At 42.9% G+C, this 24,584-nt stretch overlaps 1 protein-coding gene across 1 annotated transcript; it reads right to left on the bottom strand.

The window, feature by feature from the left end:
- Window positions 1-4,985: 4,985 nt before the first annotated feature.
- LOC112170133 (protein CYPRO4) lies at window positions 4,986-8,548 on the bottom strand. Its single transcript, XM_024307305.2, has 2 exons — window positions 6,801-8,548; window positions 4,986-5,526 (listed from the first exon to the last, which is right to left on the bottom strand). The coding sequence occupies exons 1-2, from the start codon at window positions 8,415-8,417 to the stop codon at window positions 5,245-5,247; spliced, it is 1,899 nt and encodes a 632-aa protein (XP_024163073.1). The 5' UTR covers window positions 8,418-8,548; the 3' UTR covers window positions 4,986-5,244.
- Between the last annotated feature and the right edge of the window lie 16,036 nt (window positions 8,549-24,584).

Below are 24,584 nucleotides of genomic sequence, written 5' to 3'. Positions count from 1 at the left end.
CGATACGAGCATTTCGATATATTGTTTGTAATTTTTGGAGATCGTATGAGCATGTTAGGGTTTTTACGGTTTTGGACCGTTCGATGTTTCGAGCCGTGAGGATCCGACTATCTGATCGACTTGTGGTTTCGGTATATCGATCGTAGATGTATTCTGGAGACATTGGGTGGTCTCGGATGTGGTTTCGCCTCGATTGGCGTCACTTTTGGGATTTTAGTTCAAAACAGGGGTTTCAGACTTAAATCGTTTGTGAATTGTTACTAAGTGGAAACCGATTGTGATTAGGTACTTGACGAAGTATTCTTGGACTGTCGTTTTGTGGGTTGGCTGCCTTGTTCTGTATTGAAGATGCAGCAGGAGTTTCGAGGTGAGTAATCTCACAATGTTCATTCACTAAAGGGTTTACCATATTGTCTTGGAGTTATGGGATTAATTGTGACTATAGTGGTATTAGTGGCATTCCTGAGTGGATGATCATGTATATATATATGTATTGGTGGAATCTGTGTGATGAGTTGGATGATTGCTATCTATGTGATGACTGATGAAATTGTGTATTGAGTTGTGATTGTAGGATATCATGTGTTGAGATACCATGGGTCTAATATGCGTCTTAAGTGAGATTTAAGATATGGTAGCTTGTGTAGGAATATCTGTGTGATGAATCGATGACATTAGTATGGTGAATCTTTGTGATGATTGTCATGTAAAGCTTGTGTAGAAATATCTGTGTAGCTTGTGTAGGGATATATGTGTGATGATCGCTATCTGTGTGATGACTGGCCATATCTGTGTGATGATTAGTTAGATGATCTCTATATGTGTGATGACCGGCGATATCTGTGTGATGATTGCTATCTGTGTGATGACTGGCGATATCTGTGTGATGATTAGTTAGATGATCGCTATCTGTATTTGTGTGATGAATATGTGTGATGATTAGTTAGATGATGGCTATCTGTGTGATGATCAGTAGGATGATGACTATCTATGTGATGATCAGTAGGATGATGGCTATCTGTGTGATGATCAGTAGGATGATGGCTATCTGTGTGATGACAGCTCGGTAGCGGAGTTGAATTGTTATTAAGTTAACAAAGATCGAGAGGACTGTTGTGATGGTCGGGGTTACCTACAGACGTCAGAGTGTGAGATTACGATGACTACTTTGACTTGAATTGCTTGACTTACTGTGACCTCCTGAACTAAATTATATGCAGGGGTTACCATGATTTGTTTTGTTTGTTTTGAATTGTGATTGCCTTGTTTTCTTCTTGATTTGATTGATTGTTGGTTTGATTTATCTTGAAGACCATAGTGGTGACGATTGTGCTCTGTGTGAGGATAGGAAGGTGATTCACTGTTTTCACCTTGGTGTCATATTGATGACAAAAACTCCTAAGGGGGGAGGGAATGAGTGTGATTTGGAATTCGCCGTAGTGCGTAAGATTGGAGTCAAACATTGCTTGAGGAAGTCTTGTTTAATTGAATTTGTGTAATGAGATGCTAGGTTGAGAATCTGAGCATGTAGTTTAGTCACTAGTTGACCTACGTAAGCATGAGATAGAAGAGTGAAGTAGATGGCTGTAGGTGTGAGATGTATGCTTATCGTTGTTTAGGTTGGGGTGACTTAAAAAATGTGTTTTGCTTTGTGGTTTTGAGTTTACTCATACGGGCTTGCAAAATCTTACCGGGTTTGTTGTGTGGCAACTCGGTACACCATTCCAACGGTGTAGGGGTTATTTCTGCAGGTCAGGTTAATCGTGGCTGATGCTGAGGTATCGTGCTTGCAACTTAACGGTAAGAAATCAATTTTGTGACTTTACCGTTATAAAGACTTCTGCTTGTAGTAAGCTCTGAGGAGCATTTACATTTTATTTTGTTGTTGACAATTTAATTCGTAAGCTCGTGTATTATGTGACTTTGTGGAGCGAGTCAATATTGAAATTGTGGGTTCAGGGCATCAATATGTACTTGGGTTAAAAGAGAATAAGTTTCTAAGTATTTTGTATTGATGGCTGAACGTTTCACGCATATATAATTATGAGGTTATATATCGATTTTTATTGTGTATAAAATCAGGGGCGTGACAAGAAATTTCTTTCTCAAAAGGACCATGGATAAAATGCCTTATTCTAATTTAGAAAATTTGCGTGCGCAGTCCCAAATTTTCTCTAGGGTTTGTCACTGAATGAGAATTCTCCAGGGCCGTGCTTTCAGCAAAGGAGTAGGACAACCAGGGCTTCACTTTTAACGCAGCTAACAAAGGAGGAGATAGGCCACCTCCAGGTTGCACTCCCATCACTTTACAAGTAGGATTGAAATTGGTTTACAACAAAATTTCATTAACATCATTCTTATCCAACCAAGATTCTTGCAGTCAATTTAGATATCAAGTAGCTAGGATATGCGGTTCTTGTGTACTGACTACTGAAGTCACATTTGATAAATTTGTTTGTTATATGAACTTGTGCCATTCAATCTAGCATAATTAATGACTGATTTGGAATGTTAGTATATATGAATGGACTAAATTCTGCTTACTACCCTGTACCTTCAAGGGTTCATCAGTTCAGTCCCTATACTTCTAATTTAATCAGAAAAGTCCTTGCACTCTCTAATTTCATCAAATCGATTTCCGTCAATTTTCGGAGAAAATTTCCAAACTACTCTTTTGCATTCATAACACTGACGCGTCGGCGGACTGCCTAGCGATGGAATTTTCTCTGTGAGAAGGTCTCATGTCAGCATTTTAACAGCGAAAATTGACGAAATAGTGACGGATTAGATTAATTTGATGAAATTGGAGAGTGCAAGAACTTTTCTGATTAAATTATAAATGCAGGGACTGAATTGATGAACCCTTGAAAGTACAAGGTAGTAAGCAGAATTTAATCCTATATGAATCTACTAATAAAATACAAACGGCAAATTTTTTGATGTCCGTTGCATTGACCATAACTTGATCAATGTTGGTTCTGATGCAAATATTTACAGTTGTGAACTTCTGTTTTTATTCACCTACTCCTTCGAATGCTCCCTCAACACTATATATAGGCTAGCATGAGCTCCTCTCCAAGCAATGGGAAATATGAAGGCCCTTGAAAATATGAAGTTCACCAAAATCTTGGATAGGTATTTAAAGTTCCGTGAGAGTGACCCTCGGCCCTTGCATAAATTTAGACTACGTATGGAGATGAACCCGGTTAGAGAAGATGTTCTAGAAAAGTGGTTTGCGTTTTGCAGCTAAGAGAAGCGTCAAAGAGTTAGATCTCAGCCTTAAAACTGCACCTTCCATGATAGAGAAAGGCTTCAACTACACCATACGTACCCTCGACACTTCTTACTGTCGAGTCTATATATAGTTACTTTAAGTCTCGAGTATGTGAGCATCAGGGATGATGATACTATTGGTGCTATACATCTTTCTTCTTTAGAATCTCTGTCCCTTGAGAAATATAAGCCTGTTGAATTGATCTGTTCTGTCCGAACTAATCCGGGGCTCCCCTTCTATTGAGGATTTGTCTATAACTACATGTTCTATGCATATCTTTCACGTGTTTCGCGGCATGGAGTTGCTTGAAGTTTCCAGTTCTAGTGTCAAGTGAATCAAGTCTTTAGAAATCAGAGATTACGATCCTAAATATGTTTCCGTACATCAATCCAAGAATCTTGAATCTTTTACCTTGGTTTCAAAATCTCCACGGCTTGAACAAGCGGCTTTGTTTTGAAGGCCAAAGCTTGAGATACATCAAAATCCATGCGAAGCACCTGAGAAGCATTATATTACTCGAATGCAAAGATCGCGTGGAGGCCTCAATCGATAATCTAAATCTTCAAAATTTTAATCTCAATGGTTATATATCCAACAATGTGAAGGTAGGCATTCATGGAGGATTCTGCAAAAGGGATAGAACGAAGCAATGTATGGGGGAGGAGTCAAACAGTGGTATTTCATCTTTCTGGATTTTTTTTTCAATAAGAAAAGAAAATTACAATGAAAAACCCCTAGAGCAACCTAAACCATGAAAGTCAAAATTAAAGGCATGAAGGACAGAAAGAGGAAGGCTATGATTCCAGCAAGCTATGTCAGTGTCGTGACCCAAATCAGCAAGAGCATCTGCAACAAAGTTCGCCTCATGCCAAACGTGCTTGAATTCAATGTTCGAGAAGTGAGAAGCCAACAGTTTGATGTCAAAGACTAGCATATGAATCTTCCAAGTAACGGTGATCTTATTATTAACACAGTCAATCAGGATCTTTGAGTCGCCTTCAACTTTAATGTTTGACATACCATGAAGAACAGGCCTGCTCTTAGAGCCAAAGCTTCAGCTACAAGGACATTAGAATGACCTAGGTTCTTAGAAGAGGCTAGGATTCCTATTCCGAATAATAAACCCTGCAGCACCTTGTTTGTTATTTCGAACAGAACCATCAAAGTTGAGTTTAACAAAATTAGAGGGAGGAGGAAGCCACTTAATAATTTTAGTACTAGGAGAATGAGTCTTAACAACATCAGAGTTTCTTGAATAAGCCAGGAACATATTAGCAGCAGCAAAAGCAACCTGAATAGCCTCTTTATGAACATTTCTAAAAATAAGATTGTCTCTGGTAGTCCAAATATGGTAACAAATAAATAAAGATTTAGAGAAGATCGTAGAATCCTGAGACGAATTGTTAGTAGCAATATAAATCAACCATCATCTTTCTGGATTGTTGCAAGGCGTTGCGATGAGAGTTGCAAAGCTCATGTTTAGAACTTTTTTTTTTATTGTTCAATCACACGGTATTTTCAAAGACTTTCTAGGCCCAGAAACTAATCCAAGCTCATGTTTTTCGAACATAATTTAGGGCACTTTCTTCCATGTCTCTTTTGGATGTTTTTTTTTTTGGTAAAATGCAAGTCATTAGGGAGATTTAGACTCACGTTAAAGTGTAAGGGTAAGCCTTCTTTCCTTCACCTATTCCGACAAGCCAGAACAAAATTCAATTTCAATATCACCACTGTTAGAACTCAATCATCATATTCAATTGTACAAACTTATAGAACCATCGATAAAACACCATATTTCGTAAGTGTGAAAAAGCGCTAGATAAAAAACTCGAATAGGTACAAAGAGAAGCTTAGAACTACAAGGTAAGAACAAATCCAATGATCCGTAACAAAGCAGCAGAAACATAGCACTAGCTAGAGCACTTTAGTATGCACAACACTAACAAAAAATGTGAACATATACAAAGAGATCATCTTTTGCCAGAGAGACTGATCGAGCTGACTTTCATCGGGGTTGCCACCACCAGAGGAGCTTCAGGGGAGTCACTGACAGCATACTTATCGTGCATGAAACGGCTCTCCACAATGGACTCATCCTTCAAAAGGATCTTGTAGCAGTAACAACTCTTGAGGCCTTGCTGATTCCTGTAACATTCATGGGCACTATTCTTCACCTGCTGGAAATCCCATATCACACTGAACTTTCCCACTGTTGCAACAAGGTGACGCTCTTGTTTACCACTTTCAGTGACCTGTAAACAGACATGAACAAAGATATTTTCAGAAATCAACCTATTAAATAGGCAAAGAAATCTCAAACCCCAAACACGTGGAATTTCTCAAATTATACTATGATGATGGACACACAATCTAATGCTAGTCTTCTGTGTCCCGAATGCAAAATCAGGTACGAAATGAATGATGAAAAACTAAAAATATCAGATCTGCTAATGTGGAAACACTTTTGAAAGACACTGGATGAACAAAGGCATAATGTTTGCTGCCTGTTTATTTCTAGGGGAAAAACAGAGCAATTTCTATAGAAACACAAAATCAAGTACAATTCCATGCAAGTACACAAACTTTCTAAAGCCAACAAAGCATGCCAACAAACCTTCACATTTTAAGACAATTTCTAATCAGTTTTAAGTCTTACTACTACTGAAGAATGAGAAAATCAGGGCACTCTATCCTAGTGCAAAACCTATAAAGCCAAAACAACTGTTCTCATGGTATGATGCACTGCAAGATAAGCCATTGCCCATATCATAGCAAATGGGGCAGTGGATATTGATGAATTGACACACACGATATGAGACTAAGCAAGACACAATTAAACAAGGCTATAAAGCAATGTATGGGAAGCAAAATTATACATAGCTAGAAAAAAAAAAATTTTAAAAATTCCATCTGCTGGTTGCACAAAATTTCCAGCAAGATGAATCAGGGTTCTTTTCCAGCACAGTAAATTCAAAGTCTTCACCAGCAAACTTTTGATCAAAGAACTATTTCATGTTGCCTATTTTATCAACTCCTCACACATTGGTAATAAATGATACAGTTTGGTTTTGACATATAGAGCACTAGTTAAAACATGGTTGAATTATCTATGCTTATACATGGTTATAGAATGAAAATAAGGGTCCAAGCCACAACGAAACCAAGAAATCATGAACTCACAGGAAAAAAAGAAGTAAATAAAGAAGTTCAGAAAATCTAAGGGTTGCATATGAAAGATGCTGTATGGAAATTGAGCAAACATGAAAGGTGCAAGACTCTTTCAAAACTCATTGCTATAGATGGACATTAATCTAACCAAGACATATGAAACTGAAGTGTAACACTTGATGAAAACAGAACTCTTTTAAGACTCATTAATATAGATGGACAGTTGAAACCAAGAAGTATGAAACTGAACAAATTACCAACTACAGCAAACAATATCATAGACTGCTAAAATCTCATTAAAGCATGCATATCCAACAATTCAATTACTGCATAAATTTTTTAAGGGAAGTATCCTTACCCATGAGAAGTGGCCTCCATGAAACTTATTGTCTGCACCAGCCAAATGTGAGTCAAGAGGGATCAGCTTCAACAACCTGGGAGCTGGTATCTTGTTTCCCATTCTACCACTAAACCCAGTCTTGGTCTTTCCATCTTTGTCAGTGAAGAGAGTGCATATAAGGACCAAGTAAGTGTCAGTTGTACCCAACACCCACTTCCCATCATAAGTCACATCAACATGAGTAATGGGGGAACCCAGCCCTGGGAAAGCAGTCTTTGCCTGCCTCATAGAGGTCTTGGAATACAACCGTATCTTCCCATCCAGAGACCCAACAACAATAGACCCATCTCCAGTAGTAGCAAAGCACTGAAAATTCGTCCCTCGAGAAAACTGATGCCCCTGAGACCACTGCAGCACTGGCGAATTCAAACTAGCAATGTTCTGAACCATTCCTCTGCGTTCACGCATATCCCACTGGCAAAGCCTGTTATCATCCAAACCCAGAAATGTCGACTCAGAAGGATCCAATTGCGACTCCTTAGTGTCATTGGTGATATCCCTCATTGTAATCTCTGTCCCATCCTTCTCAAACTTCCATTCCGTGACAATCTTCCCAGTCTCAATGTCCAGCTGCTGAAGCCCATTTGCCTGAGGCTTTCCCTCCTTCAGTGGACTCATAAGCATCATATTAGTCTCCCCCCTCATAAGCAGAGCCTTCTTCGGTGTCGATTTCGAACCACCCCCACTGTCGAATTTCGCAACCACACCCTTCCCATGAATCCCATCTCTGAAATTCCTATACACCTGAACACCAGAATCATTCACCAAGAAACTATTATCCAATGCACCAAGCGTCAAGCTCTGAACACCTCCATTCGCAGCCTCCTCAAACTCCTCCATCAATTGCTGGTTGGAGCGGACCGGCGTCACCGAATTGGGGCTCCCGGCGGCCATGTCATAATCGTCAGCATACTCCCACGCCGAGTCATCCGCCGCCTCCGGCTTCACCCACCCCAAAAACTCCTTACCGTAAATCTTGACCTTGTTCTCCTCCGTCGCCTTAAGCCCGTACACATTCTCAAACAAGCAGTCCTGAAATTCGGTGACGAATCTCCGGTACTGCTCGTCGGTGAAGAATTTCAGAGCCCAGACGCCTCTAGACACGAAATCCACACGTCGCTGATCGCCGAACATCTTCAATTGCATGTCGGTGGAAACCCTAGCTCGGACCTTGCCCGCAACCTTGAGAATCCACTGTCCTTTACCATCCGACGAGGATCCCTCGTAGTCGTCGTCGCTGTCGCCGTCGACGTTGGAGGTCTTGACGAAGGAGAAGGAGGTGAGCTTGTTGGAGACGATCCACTTGGCATTGGGAGCGTTGCCGCCGATGTGGAGGTAGAGCTTGACGGCGTTACGTGAGACGGCGGACGAGGGGGTGGAGGAGGAAGAGGAAGGAGTTCCGTACTTGAGCTTCAAGGCTTGAAGCTTGGCGTCGAGATCGCCGATTGGGGTGGGCTGTTTCTCTAGAGCGTCTTGGTACTCTTCTGTATCGTCGGATCGTTCTTCTTCTTCCTCCTCCTCTTTGTAGTCGTCGGAGTCGGAGATGTAGTCCTCGCGGCTCTGGGAGGTTCCCATGGCGGAGAATCAGAGCTCAGGAATTTGGGGATTTCGGAGAATTGAGGGATTTGGAAAAGTTGAAAGCGGAGGATTTGGAGAGCGGAATTATAGAGAGTGAGATTTGCTGGGAGGAGGAGTTTTTAAAGTTTTAAAAAGTTGGTTGATGACTCGGTGGGCCTTCTTTTATAGGTGCTTTGCTTCTGCGTTTAAGACGAGTTAGCGAGTTCGAAAGCGAGTAGCGTTGATTTGACGTCCCTGGCCAAAAGGATAACTTCTTTGGCGAAGAAAAATGCTGTTTTCGGGTCTAGGAGACACGGACCTCACCAGTCACCAGTCACCACTGCTATTTAAGTTTCGGATAAAGCGGTAAAGGGCAAAACTTTGTAAATCAATTATTTTATTTTTTACTCCTACAAGAACGACCATGAAGTAGTAAAATAGGTTCTCATCAAGAATAGAGTCCGACACACGTAAAGTTTATGCCTTAAAATTTTAATTCATTATGAATGTTTTTATGCTGTCCAACCTTACCGGTCCACAGCTACCGATAAACTAATTCACTAATTTTTTTTTTGTGATTTATTAACTTGGTGAGTCAATAACTCAATTCATACAAATTTTCGATAAAAATCAAAACCTCAAACAATCGAGCAAATATATGATCATATTGATTACAGGGATCTACGGTAAACATTTTATTCTAATTTCGATACATTTGTCAATTTCTCGATCTACTGCATATTTCAACTAAATCTCAATAAATCAAATATTGTTTAAAGAAAACTGAATTGAGAGAGAATTGAGTCGTATTTTCATTGATAATAGGAGACTCTTTATGAGAAATTTTTTAATCCTACAGTCAAACCATGTCAGCTGCTGACATGGTTTGCCTTACCAATGATATTTTGAAACATAGCCTTGAGTTTAGGTTAATTGAAATTCCTTTGTTTCGTTATTTTGGGAAAAGACCTTTTTAGGTTCCCTTCATCTTCTTACAGTTACCACGTCTAGAGGAGACAGCGGCACAACGCCATCTCCGTCGAGATCATCATGTTGGAACTTGCTCTCTCGACAGCACGATGCTTCGAATGGTCTCTCTCAAGGTGGAACTTGCTCTTGCGAGGGATGTATTTCTAGATAGTATCAGTGGGGTTGATGTTGAAGACCAATTGGTCCTGGAAGATGTTGAGGACGATCACGATGAAGTCGGCGATGCAGTTGAAGGTGAAGTCGCAGGTCCAAAGGCGGTGGGAGGAGGTGAAGAGGAAAGGGAGAGTGAAGATCAGAGAGTGGGTGGGAGTGCCTATGGCTGGGGATGGGAAAGGGAGAATGATGAGAAGTTCGACGGCAAAGATCTGTGTTCATCAATGAGATAAACAAAATAATTAAACTCGATTCAATTAATAATTAAGATTCGAATTCTGTAGACTTACCTCTTGCTGTTAACCCAAAAATGTCACTATCTCAATAATACAGTCTATGAATTTATGAAACAATCTAAAGCCCAAACTTGAAACTACATCCATGAAATTTCCCAGACTACCCGATCAAAGGAACTACATAAAAATATCAATTAATGGTTTTAGATTTGGGAATGCTTTACATGTTCACAACACCCTGCATAATCTCAGTATAAAGAGTTGCAGAAGAGGACGATATTGAGATGGTGGGGATCAGTCTCCTTTTTTTCTTTATTCTAGTTGGTAATTGTTTTTAACCAGATAATTAACAAAGAGGGCTGAGAATTGTAGTTTATTGAAGTTTGGCTGTAGGGAGAGAAAATATTGAATTTACTCACGTTCGGTTTGCTGATGATACCATTGTCTTTTTTAGGATGATGAGCAAAGTTGTGCTGATCTGAATTTGATCTTAGAGAGCTTAGATTTGGTTTCAGGGTTGAAAATAAATAATGATCACCTTAGTGATTGGAATGGGGTTTCCAGATCCTGAGAGGTAGGAGCCAATACCAAAAGACCCAAAAAGGTCTTTTGCTAATATAACAAAACAATTGTATTTTAATTATATTAAATACGAATCTAGGTGTCAATTTTTTACTGGTAAGTCAAACCATGTCAGCATGCTGACATGGTTATACTGTAGGACAAAAAAATTTCTCGCCTCTTTATATAGAGGATTACAAGACATAAAATCAGAGTTGTACAAGGAAAGATAATCATACAATTAATCGGATAACTATGAATATCTCTGAGAATATCTCTAATTCAAAACCTTATTTCAACTAGGTCAAGTAACCTAGAGTTTGGGCTAGACACATATTCTGAATTTACCTTAACACTCCCCCTTGTGTCGCCCAAACATGGTGCTTCTCTCGTTGCCTCATTAAAAACCTTGCCGAGTAACAAAAACCCTGTGAGACAAAAATAACCTCTGTCGAAGGGGGAAAATAGCACAACACACCCTTCACGTTTCGAGACCATACATGTAAACATCTCCCCCTGATGTCTGCATCTCCCTCTGATGACTACGGTCATGGGAGTTCTGATAACTTCCGCAAACGATGCTACCAACATGTTTCTCGAAAGTGGAATTTAGTCAATGACTTAGTGAGCAAGTCTGCCACACTGTCCTCAGATCGAACCGAGTTCACTTTGATCTTGAGGAGTCTGTTGTTGCTGATTATGCTTGGTGTTGTCGATTTGATGTAGCCTTGCTTCATTTGTTCAAAACAAGCAGCATTATCCTAAATGCTTATAGGCTCATCTGTGATAGACTTCAAACCACAATTGTTCGAACATGCGTAATTATGGATCTAATCCAAATACATTCACGAACCACTTCGTGAAGAGCAATAATCTCCGCATTGTCTGAAAATATAGCGACTAGGGTCTGTTTTGTAGACCTCCAAGATATCGCGGTCTTACCCATAGTGAATACTTAACCAATTTGGGAATGACCTTTGTGTGGGTCAGATAGATACCCAACATCAGCAAAACCTTCCAAAACACGTGTCGTTTTTGGGATGGGGATAGAGGACGCAGGCCAGTGTTGGCGGCGTTCCTGGTGTGTGATGGGTCTGAATCCATCATCTCTCTATAGAGATAGAACAAGCTCATATCAATTGTACGTCTCAAGTACCGAAAGATATCTTTTACACCAATCCAATGGCGTCGCTCTGGCGCAGAGCTATAACTAGCTAACAAGTTCACAACATATGAGATGTCCGTTCTTGTGCATTGAGCTAAGTACAATAATGCGCCTATTGTAGTTATGTAGGGCACTTCCGCCTCTAGCACATCTTAGACATCATCCTTCGGACGAAGATGATCCTTTTCAGGATCAAGACTACGGACGATCATGGGGGTGATCATGGGGGTGCTTGAAGGCTTGACCTTGTCAAAATACCTAAGCATCTACCAACACAATGCTCAAGTTCTAAACCGAGACATAATCATGTTCTCCCAAAATCTTTCATCTCAAACTCGGATTTCAAGTGTTCAACGGTTTCCCTTAACTCTTTAAGGGCTTCCAATGAAGATCATGTCCAACATGAACCTCTATAGAATCTGAAACTTGTTATAGAAACGCGCGGGCATATCCCTTCCCAATAAAGTAGTCACTTTAGTGAGCGTTCCATCCTCATTGCAAACACGCTCCGTGGTCTAGAGCCACTTGAATTGGGTAAATGAAGTCCACCATGAACCTTCCTGTATATTCCGTATTTAGATCCCTATATAGATACGTCGTGACTACATTTGTAAGCTGCATATTCAGTTATTCGAAAACTATCAAACTGACAGGGTAGTGGAGTGCAATGACATCCATTACGAGAGAATATGTCTTATCGTAGTCGATTGCAGGGCGTTTTGTGAGAAGCCTTGCACCATAAGGCGAGATTACCATCTCTTTTTCTCACCACGCTTTCTAACGAAGACCCATTAGTCAATAGGTTTTATGTTAGGAGGTGTTGGCATCACTGGCTCGAAAACCTTCCTCTTCGTTGAAGAATTCAACTTAACCTGGATCACATCTTTCCATTTAGGCCAAATTTCTCTACATTGGCATTCATTCATCAACGGAGCGTGGTTTGATATCATCGGACTCAACAAACTCATGCGCAATAAAAAGCGTGAATACATCATCAATCATGATGGAGTTTCTATCCCACGTCTCATGTACACTAGTGTAATTTTCATAGAGCTCTATATTCTCATGAATAGGTTCTAACGTTGAGACGTCCCCCAACGATAACCATAATCCGGAAGATTCTCATAAGACGGATTTTGAGTCTTGATGATCAAAGGATTGGAATGTGCCAAAGTATCCTTCAAACCCACGAGCCTCCCACGCATCCTAGCTAGGGCCATGGCCTATAACGCCAGAGTGTCACTCTCTTTGGCGTTGGTGTCATGCCTACTTTCATGTAGGGTGGCGTTACGTCCCCTCTTAGGGACGTCCATCCTTGCAGGCATATTTGCAGCAGATATGTGTGATCTCGTCACTTTAACAGGGATCGAGATGAGATACAGTGGAGACAGACCACAACAATTCTTATGTTCTTATCTCCCTCTAACGACGGGAAGACTGTCTCATCAAAGTAACAACCCGCAAATCTAGCAGTAAGGAGATCGCCTTGCAAGGGCATTAAGTGGCGGACGATTGTTGGAGTCTCAAATCCAACGTAGTTGCCCATTTGTCTGTAAGGACCTATCATAGTGTATTGTGGCGGCGCAATTGGCACATAAATGGCTCACTCAAATGTGCCTAAGTACGAAATACTTGTACCCAGTCACTAGCTGTAACACATAGATACATTGAGTGGCGGTAGGTCGTAGACGAATTAGCAAAATTGCATGCGATATTGCATCACCCCAAGCGGATATAAGGAGATTGGTGCGCATTACCAATGTCTTGTATACCATCGTAGTTGTTTTCGCGAGACTATTTGGGTGTGTTCATGGGAATATGATGTCCAACATCAGTCCCAATGCAATAACCATCGAAAGTCTTCGATGTAAACTCTCTAGCATTGTCAAGTCCAATTGACGGAATAAGATGATCCGGGGAGTGAGCCCGTTGTCATATGATATGTGCTAGGAGTCTAGCATAAGCAGCATTACAAGTGGACAATGGCACAACACGTGACCAGCGTGTTTGCTTGTCAGTCAACATCATGAGATATTCAAACGTCCACAAGATGGTTGAACTAGTCCACAGAATCCCCACGGACTCTATGTAAGAACAGAATGAGTATTTTCATATCATTTGCATAGGTCGGTCTCAGTCCTAATTTTCCTAAGGAACGAGATTTGTAAAACGAGCGAAAGGCCTTAGAAGCAACCAATGAGGATTTTGGTTGGGCCTGAGCGCCTGAAACGCTATTTGAAGCAAAGTTGCTGATTGCAGTATCACCTATGGCGCCATCACCATGATGGACGCCATCCATGGCTTTACGGATAGGGACTGTGCCAGCCCTAGTTTGGTGGTGGACGGTGGTGGTGCCCTAGGCAACGGCGGTGGTCATACTTAGTCCAGGAATCAATCAACCTTTTATTCGTGCTTTATTTCGCTCGAAAAAATGGATGTCCGTGTGAAGTCTTTAGCAGACGGATCATCATATCATTACCAGGATGACCTATCTTGTCCTGACAAAGCCAATATGTGTCTAAATCCAAGAGATCATCTCTCATAACTTTATTGGATTTAATAGCTCAAATAGTGACATAGAGTCCACTAGAGAGACACATAAACTTCTCTAAGATGCGCCTTTGTTCTCAATCGTTAGAGGTATTGCAAATGAACTCATTTCCATTCTCTACATGCGTTTTCGCATGGAATCCGTTGGCTATTCATAGGTGCAATTTTCCCTAGGAGCGTAGAGAGTTTCTGTGACAGTAATCAAGGTGCCATTTGCAAGGGAAACTTGGGCTATTCCATGTCCTTGAATTAATACCAATGGCCTAGCCATCGTAGTCACAAAGTAATATGCTCAGAATCAAAATAGAGTCATAATGAAAAGAACTCGAAATTTTATTCATAAGCCAACGGAGTACATCATTGTCTCTTAACCATTAGGAGAATCTAATCCAAATGCTAGCTAATGCAAAACAAAGGTAGTCGTTTGACTTCTTTCGGTAACTCCAAAATAAATATGACCAGATGAGTAGAGAGATGTCGGTGGAGCAAAACTCGCTTAAGTACCACTTATCTCAAAACCTTCCTAGACATCATACTCATTTTGGATGAGTCTATCTGAAGAAAAACTAAACCAATGACATTTACTACAAAGTATTTGGCAATTGCCTATTACATCTCTTGGAAAAATAAAGACTTAAATAGAATTGGCGATCTATTGATCCCAGCCAGACTTGTAGTCTTCAACCCTTCACTCTAGATCATCTTCTTGATCTTCTTGTTCCACATAGTGAGCTTCTCTTGCTTCACAATATGCTTTGTAGGCTGTGACAATTTCTTCACGAGCTCTACAAATGTGTGCCCAATGACCGGACACTCCACATCGAGAACAAACATCTCTTTGCTCAGACTCCATTGATTGAGGCGCTTTGAAAGAGTCATTTAGATAGCTCTTAGTGTTGGTGGCGCCACCAACATGGCCAGAGGTGTTTCCTCCCTCTCTCTTTCCACGTTGACCTCTTCTGTTCAGTGTTCGCCTATTTTGGCGGTTACCTTCCCAAGTAGAGGGATTATATCGATTAGAACGTCCAGAAGTATCCCTAAGATTAGGGTCGCTCTTAGCGCCCTCTCTTAGGGGCGCGACTATAATTGGATTCCGGAATATGCTCTGTTTCTACAGATCTCTAATTATAGTTCTTCACAAGGATGTTGTCATGCTTTTCATCGACATTCATAGCTCCAATGAGCTTATGAAACCTTGTGATTCGTCCTATAATAACATCGATTCGATAGTTCTTATCAACCATCAATGCAGAAATGGAGAAGGTAGAGAGAGTCTTCTCAATCAACATCGCATCTGTGATCTCTATACCATAAAATTCCATTAAGGATTTAAGGCAAAGTGCTTCCGAGTTCTAGTCAAGAACTGACCTGAAATCACAAAAGTGGAGGCTATGCCATCTCACTTCTAGGTCAGGAAGCAGGGAGTCACGGACGTTGTCAAATCGTTCTTCGAGTGAGACCCACAGCCTTTTGGGATCTTCTTCATTCATACACTCGTACTGGAGAAAATCATCCATATGACGAGTCATTAGGATGATGGATTTCGCTTTATTTGCCTCTAAGGCTGCTCTATTTGCTTCCAAAGTTTGAGGTTGCTCAACAGTTAGCACGTCCTGGCTAGGCTCAAGAATAGTATCCAGGATTTCATCAGCCTTGAGATACTGGCGGACATCACGAACCCATCCGTGATATCTAGAGCCAGTTGTTCCCAATGGAGAAAAGTCCAATTTGTTCAGGTTACTCATCCTGAAAGAGAACAAGAAAAAGGGTTAGTTTCGGAGCAGAAAAAGCTACCATGAAAACATATTAAATTTCTAAGCGTAATCGCTTCCAAGAAATTCAATTCCAAGAGGTATTGGATTAGATTGAAACAATGACGTAAGAGTGGTTGATCATAAATTCTCTACAAACTCTAAGTTTGGAGGTCTCAACAAGCTCCAAGCTTGAAGTGAGCACGAACCCCCACAGTTCGGTTTAATTAGGTCTCCCCTATGATGAAGAAAGGGGGGTAGAAGAAGGGAGTTTACAAATCCCCGAGAAAAAGAATTAAAACATCAAAAACGGGAACTTTTAGTAAAAATTACCTCAAAATAGGTTGCCGGAAAAAGTTGCAGGAAAAATCTCGCTGGAATTCTGGCCGGGAAAATCTCGCAGGAAATCTGGCCGAAAAAGTCGCCAGTCACCGGAGCTGACGCGGCAGTGGGGTCCGATGATGACGTGGTAGTGGGGTCTGATGATGATGAGGCAGTAGGTCCCTGCACTGACGTGGCGGTGGGTGACTTAGCTGCTGACAGGCTGATGTGGCTGCTGATGTGGCAGTGGGCCGGGTCAGGTCTGTGGGCTTCTGGGTTTTTTTTCTTCTTTGGGCTGGGCGGGTGCTTCTTTCTTTTTGGGCCAAGCTTCTTCTCCCTTTGTTTTTCTTCTTTTCTTCTCTCTGCCAGTTCAAGGTGCAGCTACTATTAGAGGCCGGTTCAAAAGCTTTTGTGCCGGTTCAGGGAACAATTTTTTTCGGTTCCCGGATCCTGGGATTGAGGTTCTACTGCAGGAAAAAATTGGTAGCAATTGGAGGTCCTGAAGTTGGTGAACCGGTGGAATATTTGCTGCGGTGGTTTGGAGTTTCCGGTGGCCTGTTCGGTAGGTTTTCGGCCAGTTCTGGTCTTTCTGCCGCAAGTTCTGGATTCCTAGGGTCGAGGGCTTCAAGTTTTGTGGTGGAGACAGAAAATGTTTCAAGGTTTTGTATTCGGATTTAGGGTGTTAGCTATATGTTTCAGGGTTAGGGCTTCGTGCTAATAACGTGTTTAAGGAAAACTGAATTGGGAGAGAATTGAGTCTGTAGATACCTACTAGCATGACTAGTTTGCTACATCACCAAGCATAAGTAACACCTACTTTGGGACATCCACGAGACATGGCAAGGCCCAACCGCGACATCCATCGTGTAGCCCTATGTTCAAGCTACGCCACGGTATCTGGAAGAGGCAAATCCGTCGCCGGGAAGCCACGTTCCCGCCCTTGCCAAGATGCCTCCACAACATGGCTTTCTACATGCTTCTTGGACTAGCTAGAATTTTGTGGTTGCTTGTCCCACATCGAAAACCATGTAAAGGAAGAGCATTCCTTCACCTATAAAAGGAACTCTCCTCCCACTTAAACAGCATTCATTCATTCCATCCGACTCCATTACAACACACTTTGTAATCTTGTTAGGCCGCAAGGCTCGACACACACTAATTAAGCTTTCAAGTGGACGTAGTCTCCCGCTAAGGCGGGAGGTGAACCACTATACTTCGCTTGTGTCACTCTCTCTCTCTCTCTCTCTCTAAAGCTAACTAGAGATCCCACGGATCACTAACGTTAACATTGGCGCCGTCTGTGGGAAGCCAACACAAAGGCTTTGTTACCTACCACGAACTTTGACCCGAAAATGTCGAGTCGACGCTCATTCAACATCAAATTGGGGTCGGTCAACGCCCGGAGGGGCCGGTCAACGCCCAACATGGATGGTCAACACCCGGCGGGGTCGGTCAACGCCTGTAGGCAAAGTCAACGCCCATAAGGCTTGATCAACTTTTGGTCAACGCCCAACTCAAAAAAAAAAAGTCAGCGCTGAACTATTCACTTGGTCAACGCCAACTACAAAAAAAAAAAAAAAAAAATGGGCGGCAAAAAATTCTCTGGACACCTAGCCATCTTCTCTGGCCACCCTTGGGATTCTTTGCTCATCAGCGTCCTCTCTCTTCTTCGAGCTTCGATCACAGCAGGGCCAACGGCTCCAGCCCGGGAACTTCCGCTAACCAGCCCCGAGCTCCGGTCCAAGCTCCGCAGCTCCGGTCCTCCGCTGGGAACCAGCTCCGCCAGGTGTCTCCGCTGCAAGCTCGCTCGGCCGCGCCGCTTCGCTGCACGCTCGCTGCAGAGCTCCTCTGCAGCTACCTCCGTTGCACTCCTCGGCCGAACTGGTGCTCCACCGCTCAGCCCAGCGGACTGTAGCAACTCTTCTTCGCAGCTCCGCCGGGGATGCTCCGCTGCACTGATGCTTGGCCAGCTCCCCGCGCACCATGCTCCGCCGGACATCAATACCGCACTGTGCGCTTCAGCGGATACTATCTCCATTAGCCTGCCTCCGCCGGCCATGGAAAGACCACCGCTGACCAAAGCTTAGCAGACAAGCTCCGCCGACCAAATCGAACTCCGCTCCACCGACTCCACCAGCTTCAACTAGCTTCATGCTCCGCTGGCCTACTCCTCCGCCAGGTTGCAGCTCCAGGCCCTCCTCCGGAGAGTCGTCCGCCAGGGGACCCCCGCCGGCATCCTCCACTGGTTTTCTCCACTCAGCTCCACCAGACACACCGCTGAGCACCAGGTCCTCCGCTAGCCCTGGATGCTGGCACGACTCCGCTAGCTCACTGCTGCGCTCTCCGTCCACTGCAACCTCCGCCACACTAGCATTGCTCAGATCCTCCGCTGAGATTTGAACTTCCGCCGACCACCAACTCTTCACCCCTCAGCCGTCCAAGGCCTCCGCTAGCCGGTACGAGTCTCCGCCGGACTCTCGAGTCTCCGCCGGACTCTGGAATCTCCGCCGGACTCTTCAGTCTCCGCCGGACTCTGGAGTCTCCGCCGGACTCTTGAGCACCAGCGGCAAAACCTCCGCCCACCAAGACTACCGCCGGCGAACTTCTTCCGCTGATGGTTATTAGCCAGCCATACTGGGCAGAGCACCATTTCTGGGCAGCGTTTCTATCTTACCTGCACACCCGGACAACTGGTTTCCACACCCGCCGGTCTCACCCATCACAACTCTGCCTTCAATTATGCCATCGAACTATAGGCTTGTACGGTGGCCAGAGAGCAACTTGAAAAGCTAAGTCTCTACACCTCACATATGGACACGTGGTGGACTTTCCTTTCATTTAGTTGTGTGTTCCAGTTCACATGAGCACTTTAACCAAGTGCAAGTCCTACGATACAATTCATGCATGATCCTCACCACTAGGACAGACATGTCAAGCTCTACTCTATGCCACAATTTATATATGCCAATTGCCATGCATAAGGAGAAGTACAATATATTACCATGCCTCAACCATCGTTACTTATAACGCCTTCTATATGCCTCCTGCCAATCTGAAAATTCAAAGCAGCATTGCCAATATTCAATATGTTTGCTGCCACCTACAATTTTGCATATACACTTTGTTTCAAACTTTATCAAAGTACCTATGTTGATGTTGATTTTACAAATCCACATATTAATCATATATTTTGTTTCAAGGAAATTCAATTATTTCTATCGAGCATTCAACCTCAACTACGAGTTGACATACATTATCGGAGCACTTTATCCACCAAAGCAATGGACCGCCATGTTCGGCCAACTCCGCTAGCCTCCAAGTTGGCATAAGATAAGTCTTATCTCTTCCGCTCTTGCAATTAGAGCTATTGCCATGTCTATACATGCTTCCATAAACTTTTAAGCATGCCTACAACATTTCGTAGATTTGGCAACACTTTCTAGGTCTCACATGCTAGATATGCCATGCTTCGTATACCGATCTCAAACGATCTCTAAGCAAGTTTACAATAATACAATGTTATTAGCATCCACATTACAGGTACATGCTATACACATATGCCATGCTTCTATTTTAATTACAACTCAATTAAATAAACATAGGACACTCGAACAAAATATTATTACTTGCTCTATGTGTTTATCATTTTTCATAGACCAACCGCCAAGCGGTAAGGCAACGCCTCATAATGACAATGACCGCTACGCGGCATTGCAGTCAAGTTTCTCCTCTGAGAAATAGCAAAGGGACTAGTTAACATAGCCCACGGCAGCCATTGATCCGGCAGTTAACCCTGACGCTTGGGTACCAAAGATTGGGCTCGCTACCCAACACCCTCTGCTCCGTGCAGCTCCCCCTCAACAAACAATTTACCGACCATCCGGAGGTCCGTCGTGGCTGGGGAGTGGGGGACTCCCTGGCGGGCCTAGCAGGGGCCCACCCGAAAGGGCAAAAGCGTTCGCTCCAACCAATTCTAGATGGACGACGCACTCGCACTAATTATGCTTGATATACGGCACAAAGCTACGCTTTGGTATCAACCCGCAAGAACACCCTCCTTGACTGGGGACTTCGGGGACTTATACATACAGCCCAGCATAATTAGCAACGGCAACACTCATGCCTCAGGGCATCACCATTGAGCTACCAGTTAATGCCTCATGGCAACACCGAACTCCGCGCTCGCGCCTCAGCGGCACCGCCGAGCTTTTCGCGCTCGTGCCTCAGCAGCACCGCCGAGCTTTCATGCTCTCGCCTCAGCCGCACCGCCGAGCTTTCGCACCGCCGGGCTTTCGCGCTCGTGCTTCAGCGGCACCGCCGAACTTTCACGCTCTCGCCTCAGCGGCACCCTTGAGCTTCCGCTCACGAGCTTCCCGCTCATGCCTTCCCGGCACCCCGAGCTTCCCACTCATGCCTTCCCGGCACCCCGAGCTTCCGCTCATGCCTTCCCGGCACCCACGAGCTTCCGCTCATGCCTTCCCGGCAACCCTTGAGCTTCCGCTCATGAGCTTTCCGCTCATGCCTTCCCGGCACCCCGAACTTCCGCTCATGCCTTCCCGGCACCCACGAGCTTCCGCTCATGCCTTCCCGACAACCTTTGAGCTTCCGCTCACGAGTTTTCCGCTCATGCCTTCCCGGCACCCCGAGCTTCCGCTCATGCCTTCCCAGCACCCACGAGCTTCCGCTCATACCTTCCCGGCACCCACGAGCTTCCGCTCATGCCTTCCCGGCAACCCACGAGCTTCCGCTCATGCCTTCCCGGCAACCCTTGAGCTTCCGCTCACGAGCTTTCCTCTCATGCCTTCCCGGCACCCCGAGCTTCCGCTCATGCCTTCCCGGCAACCCCGAGTTTCCCGGTCACGAGCTTTCCGGTCATGCCTTCCCGGCAATCCTCGAGCTTTACGCTCATGTCTACTTGACACACCACACATTAATGGAACATTGAATTTTTCTACCATTTGTCGTTTACCGACCGCGAAAAATCAAATTCTTTTCGCGTTCCATTAATACGACCGAAAACCAAACAGACACAAACGTACGCGCGGTCATCGTTCATAAGTTACAAAAGCATACCTTCACGGCGCTCATGCAACTTGCATCTCACGAGCATAACCCCGTCAAACTCGACCTCGTTCGTCTCCTTGCGCGCGTCACACATTTATCATATGCAATCCATATGCTCACACGACCATGTATCACGCACCTCATACATTCGTATATGCCAACGCATATCAATGCAACTCACATTTGTTGCCCAATGCAACAAGCATTCTACATATGCCTATTTTTTGTCTTTGTTGTGCAGGTTAATGAGTCCCTTCTTGCTTACGGAGTTCGGGGACTTGTAGGGGCTCCGTGCCGCCCGGTTACTTATGCTTGATGACTTCGTGGTTATAACTCCCCAACCAAGAAGCTCCTCTTACTTGGGGACTTCGGGGACTTGTAGATACCTACTAGCATGACTAGTTTGCTACATCACCAAGCATAAGTAACACCTACTTTGGGACATCCACGAGACATGGCAAGGCCCAACCGCGACATCCATCGTGTAGCCCTATGTTCAAGCTACGCCACGGTATCCGGAAGAGGCAAATCCGTCGCCGGGAAGCCACGTTCCCGCCCTTGCCAAGATGCCTCCACAACATGGCTTTCTACATGCTTCTTGGACTAGCTAGAATTGTGTGGTTGCTTGTCCCACATCGAAAACCATGTAAAGGAAGAGCATTCCTTCACCTATAAAAGGAACTCTCCTCCCACTTAAACAGCATTCATTCATTCCATCCGACTCCATTACAACACACTTTGTAATCTTGTTAGGCCGCAAGGCTCGACACACACTAGTTAAGCTTTCAAGTGGACGTAGTCTCCCGCTAAGGCGGGAGGTGAACCACTATACTTCGCTTGTGTCACTCTCTCTCTCTCTCTCTAAAGCTAACTAGAGATCCCATGGATCACTAACGTTAACAGAGTTGCACTTTCATTGATAATATGGGCCTCTTTATATAAAGGATTACAAGACATAGAATCAGAGTTGTACAAGGAAAGATAATTGTACAATTAATCAGTTATCTATGAATATCTCTGAGAATATCTCTAATTCAAAATCCTATTTCAACTAGGTCAAGTAATCTAAAGTTTGGGCCAGACACATATTCTGGATTTACTTGAACAAATATGTCAAACTGTAAGGATTATTGAGCTGAAAATTAGTGAACAAAGGCCCATATTTGGTCTAAGCTATTGGTGGGTACACGGAACCAGCATACGGCTGCGTTCGTGTGATCATAACCCAGCACAAGCGCGGGCTTCGCACAACGACAGCTGGCAGGAATCTCAGCTCAGACCGCTGTTCGATCATAATTCATATATATATATATATATATATATTTGTACCCTAAAACATGAAAATTACTTGTTTTAAAGTTTACTTTAATGTTGACTAATCTAATTTCGTGTTTTGTAGAAAATCTTGACAAGAGGGAAAAAAAAAAAAAAAAAAGTGAAATTCCGACAAATTTTTCATGCATCACCACTTTTGGCAGCGTACCACCACTCGCAGTGATGCTATATATTTTCCGGCCATATTCATGGAGGATCACCATCATTCTATCTTAATCAAATTCCAAACATTTTGGTTATAATTCAACCATACACTCCCTATTACCCAAAAGTCCACCACCATCATCACTTCAATATCTATCATATTTTATGCTTAATCACCATCTCTCACTCATCATTTCCTATTCTAACCTACACAATCACTCCCATGCCATTTTTCCTTGATTTTGGGATCTATTATCACTCTTGTACTCCACCTCCATGCTTCTTACAAGGCTTGAGCTGCTCCTTTTTGCTTCTCAACACTATTTCACACATCTCTCTCTCCATCTATTTAAGCATCATTCTCTTAAGGAAGAAGGTATCACCCACACTTAGCCACTACAACTTTTTCTCTCTATTCTTCACACAATCCACTACCATCTCCTCCACAAAACCTCCATCTCCACTGCTTCATTTTCCAACTACATCTCTACTCATAACATCTTACATATATCAAGCATCATCATCATCTCAAGTCTTGAAGAATGAGTTCAAGGATGAAGCTAGAGCACAAGAGGATCCACCACATCATCTCCACGACAAAATTTTCATGACTAACCACTTCATCATCCTTCACTTGTGATCATCCCTAGTCATTTCTAGACTCTATTCTTTGATAACTTAATGTTTTCCATTATGTTGATGCTAGTTCATGTAGATATGTATGAGTAGTCTATTGTTGGGTTCAGCCCTAGCCAAACTTGTAATGAATTGATGTTTGAATCTTATTTGATGCAATTTCAATAATCATCTTCACATGCTAAATCAAGAAGTGAATGCTTGTATTTGAATTTAGCTAATTTGAATACTTAGCATTTGTAATTACATGAACAATGTTTAGAGAGTAGCTAGCTTTGAACATTAAAAGCATGATATCACAGTAGATGTGTATGTGAAGGTAGAGAGTTAAAACCACCTAGATCTAGGATTGGTTTGCTTGCTTGATTGTCTAAACTCAAATATTTATGCATCTAGGAGCAAGGAATTAATACTTATCCAGTAATATAACTTGTTCTTGGGTAGTTAGTTTCACACTTATCCAGTGGAAATTGATAAAATCAAAAAAGTTTAGGCCTTAGTGGTCTTATTCGGATGCTAAGAGGGTAATTGGATACTTTAAACCATCTCCAAAACCAAAATCAAACCACTACACCATCTTGCATATATTCACCATAAACTTTAGTTTCACTTTGTGAGCCCTTGTTTGTGATTTGTACATTGCATATTCATCTAGCACATTTTAGGTTTTCCCTCGCTAGAGTGGGTTTTCTCATCCAATGGGTATGATATCTCATACTCATAATCCCTACACTATAACTTGACCCTTATATTTGAGGGTGTCTATTTGGCTAACAACTGCCGCCTATATAAAGGGAGCCTCACTCAGGCTCGATGTATTCATTCCAATCCTCCCACTCTGACTTTCTTATCAATAGCTTCCGCTTTACTCACATTCTAACTTGAGCGTCGGAGGAGAGAAGTCCATAACCTTCCGCACTTCCTCCTAACGATCACAATTGTTGTATGTTCATTAGGAGATATCAAGTGAGAACGAAGTCACACCTTCCTTCCGCTTAACAATCCCCGTCCGGATTCATGTACAAACATAAGCTTCTAGTAGACAATTCAATTTGCTAAACAAAAACGGCAATTGTCAAATATGTCCACCCTTACTTCAGTTCACATATGTCAACCCTTAATTTAGTTCACTCCAATAACTTATAAACGTAACATATAAAATAATGACCTTATCTACAAACCTATAGAGTATCTTGAAATTGTAATGAAGAAATAATACCGAACAAAAAAAGGAACTCATCACTTGTCACTAAATGTAGTCCTAATAAGCTCATATGTA

This window comes from Rosa chinensis, chromosome 6, assembly GCF_002994745.2.
Source record: "Rosa chinensis cultivar Old Blush chromosome 6, RchiOBHm-V2, whole genome shotgun sequence".
NCBI classification, from domain to species: Eukaryota; Viridiplantae; Streptophyta; class Magnoliopsida; order Rosales; family Rosaceae; genus Rosa; species Rosa chinensis.
Note: the sequence above shows the minus strand (reverse complement) of the source record. Positions and strands in the feature narration are given on the sequence as shown.